The sequence below is a fragment of the Arvicanthis niloticus genome, chromosome 18 (assembly GCF_011762505.2).
Source record: "Arvicanthis niloticus isolate mArvNil1 chromosome 18, mArvNil1.pat.X, whole genome shotgun sequence".
Classification (NCBI taxonomy): domain Eukaryota; kingdom Metazoa; phylum Chordata; class Mammalia; order Rodentia; family Muridae; genus Arvicanthis; species Arvicanthis niloticus.
Window position 1 is genome coordinate 46,423,368 of NC_047675.1, and position 6,771 is coordinate 46,430,138.

A 6,771-nucleotide genomic window follows, 5' to 3' on the forward strand; every position below is an offset into this window, starting at 1 on the left:
CACAAGCACAGGGTAAGCACTGTCATTTGGGAGCTTGGCTCCTCCTGTTCTGTCAGTTGGGAGTTGTTCTCAGCCACCCAACAGAGCACAGAACAGTGAGGGTGTTGAAGTCTTTGTCATGTCTGGACTGTGCCAGAAAAAGAGTCAAGGTGGTGGTGGGCGGGGGAGAAAAACCAGCTTTGAGTGGGACCTACTTTGAGGCTGAGGCTGGGGGACAGGGTTGAGTACATGTTTGCAAAGTATTGGTCAAAAGAAACATGAGGACTGGGGAGATATCTGTGCCTGAAATGCAAGAATGAGGAGCAGCGTTCAGATCCCCACCAGTCTCAGAGCAGAGACTGGGGAATCCTCAGAGCCAGCTGGCAAGCATATCGGTGAGCTCTGGCTTTGATTGAGAAGTCCTGCCTCAATGAATGAACGAGGCCGAAGAGCAATGGATGACTTGTCACCAACCTCAGGCCTCCATGTGCTCATGCACACACATGTACGTGCATCTCCTCCATGTGGATGCCCACACACATGCAAAAGCATGCACAAACGCACACACATGTGCGCGCGCGCGTGCACACACACACACACACACACACACACACGACAAAATGTCATGTCTATCTTAGGTGGTAGCATGAAGCCCACTGTAATGCCTCTGATTCAGGTCACGGTGTTATTATTTTGTGAGAGACAATCTTGTTGGCAGGAAATGCACACTGAGCCAGGCATGGTTGCAGTACCCCTGTAAGTCCACAGGCTCGAAGATAAAGGCATTCAGGGCTAGCACCGACTACATAGGGAGCTTGAGGCCTGAGTGGGCCAAGTGAGACCTGATCTCAAAAGAACTCTCTCCAACTACTACTGAGGTGTGGGGTCAAAAGTCATCCATCCCTAAGCCCAGTTCAGCTAGTACAGTGGCAACAAATGAGCAGAGGGAAAGGAGAGTTTCCTGGTTATCCTGAAGAACAGGAGGGGCCCCAGGCATGAAGTCTGTCACTTCACACCCTTGCAGGGTGAAGAGCTTCCCTTTAGAGTAACTGGACTCTGTTTACAGTTCCTTCAGAACAACGGAGATGTAAAACCAATTGGTCGCCAGATTCCCCGCAATGACAGGCAGGCAGTTAGAAAACCCCACTTTCTCTTACAGAGTCTACTCCCTCCTGAGCAGGGGGGAAGGATGGCTCAACCACTGTTCCACGTCACATGACGAAGTCAAGTCTGAGAAGAGCCTCAAAAAGTAGGCAGAGAGGGCTTCGGAGACTAATTACATCAGAAGTCATTTCGCCACCTGGCTTTCACAGGTTTACAACACACAGAAAAAAAGTCAGACGACGTTATGATGTGCACCTGCTCATAGAAGGCAGGGTCCAGCCTGTGTCTGGGGGAGATTGGGCTCCAGGGCCATACAAACCTAGATCTGCTGTAGGATGAAGTGTCAGGCTCCAGGCTGAAGGCAGGATACCTGGGTCCTGTGTGGGAAACGTACATCCTGTGTGATGCCGTATGGACTTGCAGTTGGCCTGAGATAGGCCTCTTCTGGTTCCTCCTTTGCAATCTTGGCTACTTTAGCCATAGTCCTGAGTGCGGTATCAGCTGTTGTGAATGAAAGACTGAATAGCAGGCGGTTGGGCTGGGAGCACACCTCACCATGGTCTCTGCCCAGTGCCCTCTGCCAAGAGAGCCTGAGTCACAGTGGCCCTTCCCCTCTCCTCCTTAACAAAGCCATCCTTTAAGAACCAGGCTGAGCAGGAGAAGTCAGAATGGAAGAATGTGACTGACTGCTAGGTGTGCGGACCTGAGAGGCTGGGGGAAGCAGGGTAGGGCAACCTGGGCTTGGTTTCCAGAGCTCCCACACGGAGCTGTTTCCGGCTGGACACACCCACAACAGGGTTTCTTCCTTCTTTAGGAAAGTCACTTGATTTGTGCGGCAGGATTAGAATTCTTTCAATTCCAGCTCCTAGCACCGGGCTGAGAATAGATGCTAGCCTTGGGGTACCTCCCCTCAAGGCCAGGCGGCCAACCTGAGAGTCTCAGGGAAGCAAGAGATGCCAACAACCACCAAGACCCCACGACCCCACCTGGGGCAAACCCTGGCTTCCTACCAGCCCGTTTGCTGCCTGCTCTTGGCCTCTTGGGGCTATCCACGCTCCACTTTGTTGCTTACATTCCATTATGAAGATCTGAATAAAGCTCACAACTTAACAAAGTGTAACAGCTCAACAAAGTGCAACAAAGTATCCCTGCATTTTCTATAACAGTGAAGATTGAACCTGGAGGGTGAGATGGTGTGAGGAGATGGGTCCATGGTTAGGAGCATTTATTTCTCTTGCAGAGGACCTGGATTCTGTTCCCAGCACCCCATGGTAGCTCACAACCACCTGTAACTCCAGCTCCACGGGATCCAAGGCCCTCAAAGGGCACCAGGCCTGTGTATAGGGTACGCAGACATACATGCCAGCAAAACACTCATACACATAAAAATAATTTTTTTCTCAAAGATTGAGCACAGGGACAGGGGAAGGGGTATCGGGACTTTGGTGGCTACTAGCAGGAGACCATGGCTGTGTGGGGCCTAGGAGACTGACACTCCAAGTGGATCTCTCTTGGATGGGCTATCCTCTATCAGTCTCTGTGGTGGGCTTATTTCCCATGATTCTACAGGCCTGGCCCAGCCTCCTCCCCTAACCCCCAAGATGAGAGCCATTCCCTGCTGCCTCAGGGCTAACACCTGGACTTACCAACTTTCCTGCCTTTAAAATGGGGACAAGAGGAGGCATTGGTTAAAGGGTTGATGTGGGTGTGAAGATAGCCAGGGCAGGAGCAGGTCTGGCATAGGCCAGCTGCTGGCTAAGCATTAACGTCTCAGTGTCCTCAGCTGAGGACAAGTTGCTTTGTAAGTCTCCCGAGTGACCTACACCTCCCTAGGGGACACACACTCTGGCCTGGTGTGTGCCCACCAGCTGAGGCCTTCCAGGGACAGATTAGACACAGCTTTCCACGGCCTTGGGGCTGGTGGAGGGATTAAGTCTTTCCATAAATACACAGCCTTTCTCCTGTGCAGAGGACCCGGACCTGAGGGAGGGGGACTTGGGAAAGGGGGGACCACGACAGGACCAGACTACATTGTATCCTGGCTTGGAAAGGGATCTGAATAGGCAAGAGGTTGCTCGTCACTCTCTGCTGCTAGAGCAACCAGGGAAGTGTCTCAGGCTGGAGAGAGACATCAGAGTCTGCCACTCAGGAGAAGCCATCTGGGACTCAGTTTCCTTGTCTGTAAAACAGGGCGTGTTCTAACATTTCTATACTCTCTGGAGAAAGACTCCTACATTGCGATGCACTGTTCTCTTGGCAAAGGCCAGAAGTCCTTCCTGCCCTCAGAGTCCCCAAAGGGAGCTGCGGGTCCTCTTTTTAATAAGTGCCCTCCCCAGATCTGCCAGGGCCAGCCCAGCCAAGAGAAGCGCCTGCTTCGAGCGGGTCGCCCTTTGCGGTCGCGAAGCTGCTTTGATGTACTGGGCGCCCCTAAGCGAGGCAGCTCATCAATAATACATTCGAAACACTTGGTGGAGGGAAGCGCTTCCTCCCGAGGCCTCCTGCCCCCATCTTGCCCGACTGCTTGGCAACCTGACAACCTGGCCGGACGCAAAGAGGGGCCTGAGGCTGCCACGCGCGGGACACGCCCCCGCCCGATGTCAGACACGCGGCCAGAGGAGGCCGTGCTGATCAGCGAAGTCTGCAGGAAGTTGTGGGACGCCAGGGGCCAAAGGGTTCCCCATGACTCTGGAGTCCCCACCACCTTGGGGGTCTCCACAGGCCACCCCTCCCCCGTCTCCACCCCACCCGTGCTCCCTACCCTCCCGGGTTCCCCAACTCAAGTCTCCAACCGTCTCGGATTCCCCACCTGGGGGTCCACATTGTCCCAGGTCTCCACGATCCTGGGGTCCCTCCCTATGTCCCAGATCTCCAAAACCCAGGTCCCGGTGCGTCCGCCGTGGCGCGCACGGCGCGCGCACACTCACCGCTTCCTGGGGCGCGCTGGGCGCGGACGCTGGTAGCCGTGAGGGACACCAGGCGACGTGCCTGCAGCCGTGGGCCCCGGGGGTCATGGCCCGGCCTGCTCTCCCTGCAGCCGCGCTTGCTTCGGCCCCCGCCCGGCACCTGGAGGGCGGCGCCGCCTGGGCCGCTCCGCCCCACAGCCCGCCCAGGGCTCAGCCACAACCCCTGCGGCCGCGCCTCCCTGCCCGCCTCCCCCACCCCAGCCGCGGATCCCCGCACCCGGGAAAGTTTGGGCATCCGCTGGCTGTCCCCGGTTCTGTGGAAGGGAGAGGGGTGCCCGGCTCCGCCTCCTGTGCAGAGACGCAGAGGTAACGCCCCCAGCTCGTCGCCGCAGTTGGGAGGTTCAGGTGGCATTGTGACCCGCGGACTTCCCCGCTGCTGGGTTCTGGCATTTTGACTGGCCACGTGCCTCCGCCTGCCATAGCTGGCCGAGGACCTGAGGGTGCAGACTAAGAGGCCTCTGGCTGGCGCCTCCCGACTCCCTAAATCACGGTTTCTTTTGTATTATTTGAGATAGAAGCTCTGTTAGCCAACCCAGGCTGCCTTGTACCCCTGATCCTCTGGCCCCTGTCTCCTGAGTGCCGGGATCACAAGCTTGAGGCCAATGCCTAGCCATCTCACCTGACTAGCTCAAGTCTTTGTTGCAAGCCTGTCGTTCGTGCCCACTCTACCAGCCTCAGGTCTCCACACCCCTGTGCTGTGTATATTTCGGAATGATTCAGGGGAAACTGAGTCCAGGGCAGGAAAGTTGAATTCCTGTGGTGGATACACAGGTACTCACCCACCTACTTTGAACCATCACTAAAAAAATGCAGTGACGTTTCATACCCTGGCTTTGTTAAGGCCACAGTGATAGGAAACGGATCAAATATTCTTCAGAATTCCAACAGAAGTGGACAGGTGGGCAGGATATAGCCTATGTCCCATCTTCCCCAGACAAGATGGGACCTGCCCTAGCTTGAGCCCCCAGGTCTTTGTGTGAAGTGGGCGGGCATTTTGTGCCTGCCTCCCTGCCGGCTGTGTCTATCTCCAGGCACGAACCAGCATGAACAGCCGTGCTGGAGCGGAGCATTTGTTGTGGTTTCCAGCTTCATAACTCAGCATCTTACATCACTTCCCCTTGCCCTGTCCCTTCCCTGGGGCAGGGAGCAGATGCTTTTACATATACGTGTGCATATATATTTGATTAAAAATTTTCTTCCCTTGATCCCTGATTTTCTTTGGGGTTCCCTGGGGCCTTCCAAGGCCGATGACATGCCAGTTAGCTGTTCATCACCTCCAGTGAATCCCCACAGACTACTTCCTCAGCTGCCAATGGCCCTATGTCCAGGTTCTGTCCTCTGGAGCAAAGGGGCAGGGCTGTGACAAAGGAGGTACAGGCGCCCCTGGAGATAGCAGCCAGGGTCCTTGAATTCCTCTTCTGGATGGCGAAGGACCTGAACTAGCCAAATGCCCGTGCTGGTAGACATCAGCTTGTCTTCTCGGCTTCAAATCGCCCCAGAAGTTGGTTTGTTCTTTCCTACTAGTTCTGATGTAATGCCAACAAGGCAAGGGACCTTGATGTCCCCATGTGCCTATGACACCTCTCCAGGTTAGACAGTTATTATCACTTATGGTCATAGTGAGAACCTTGGCTTAGGGGAGTCACAGGCCACAGAACATGTAGAGCGTCTTGACTGAACATCTTCAGTTAGTCCTGATCTGTCCTTAGCGAGAGAACACCAGTCTTGGGGGGTGGGGTGGTGTATATGGTAGACAGGGCAATGCTCCTGTCGCCTACTGTACTTAGGTGGGCTTTCCTCACAGCCTCTGAGAACTTGGGGCTGGGCCTCTGGGCTATGGCTTCTCTCTCCATCCTTCTCTCCCAGTAAGGTCCCCACCTCGATCCCCTGATGCCAGTGGCACAGTCTCCTGATGTTAGGAACACAAAACTACCTCTGAACTTACAAGAACCCTTAGATGAGAGGCCCTGAGTATTTTCCAGTTGCTCTCAGAGCCACAACCTGCAGGAATCACCTGGGGAGCTCACAACATGGCCGTGGGGGTGACTCATTTGTGGACAGCTTGCCTAATGTGCATGTGGCCCTGGGTTCCATCACCAGAACCCGATAAACTGAGATCCCAGCACTCTGGAGATGGAGGAAAGAGGGTCAGCCTGGGCTACAAGAAAAAGTCTCAGAAAAAGAAAAAGTGAGTGAAACAGATGTGGTAATGTCCTCAACCTCGTCCAGCCTGGAGTCTGACTCAGCTGGGCCAGGCAAGGCTGGAGAGGAACTCAGTGATAGCTGACCACAATGGAGTCCTGAAAATCTAGTGTCAAGAGCTCATCAGACAGCCAGGCTGAGAGGGCTGCGCTGAGGTGCATGGCTGCTTTTATGGCGAGGTGGTATTGAAGCTTCTGGAAGCTTCCGCAAGGGACCCTGGGTTCTAGAGGAGGAGGGTCACCTCTCCCTGCCGTAGAAAACAGCTGCAGAGACGTTGAAGATCAGGGGATACCTCGGGAAGTCATCTCAGAATCATCTGGAGCTTTAGGGCAGGCAGAGGGCAGGCTGGGCATCCTTGGTCAACACCCTGGGTGGATGGCTATGAAGTCAGGTCCCCTTTGAGTTCTGGGACCCCTTCCATCTGCATGGGCAGTGGGACAGTTGGTCCCACCTACCTTCTCCTCCCCACCCCAAGGAATAATCAGCCTCAGGAACAGTTTCCTGTGTGCCATTCCAAAGGATC

General features: G+C 54.8%; 1 protein-coding gene across 2 annotated transcripts in view; it reads right to left on the bottom strand.

The window, feature by feature from the left end:
• C18H16orf74 (chromosome 18 C16orf74 homolog) overlaps window positions 1-5,771 on the bottom strand; it is a 28,891-nt gene extending 23,120 nt beyond the window's left edge. Inside the window, exons 1-2 of one of the 2 annotated variants that reach the window (XM_076915976.1) lie at window positions 4,008-5,771; window positions 1,408-1,584 (exon numbers count right to left, since the gene is read on the bottom strand). In XM_076915976.1, coding sequence (XP_076772091.1) covers window positions 1,427-1,584; window positions 4,008-4,398 — 549 coding nt within the window. In that variant the 5' untranslated portion in view covers window positions 4,399-5,771 and the 3' untranslated portion in view covers window positions 1,408-1,426. Of the gene's footprint in view, window positions 1-1,407; window positions 1,585-4,007 lie in introns of those variants that run through there. The other variant, XM_034522241.2, reaches the window with a different exon arrangement.
• Window positions 5,772-6,771: the final 1,000 nt, after the last annotated feature.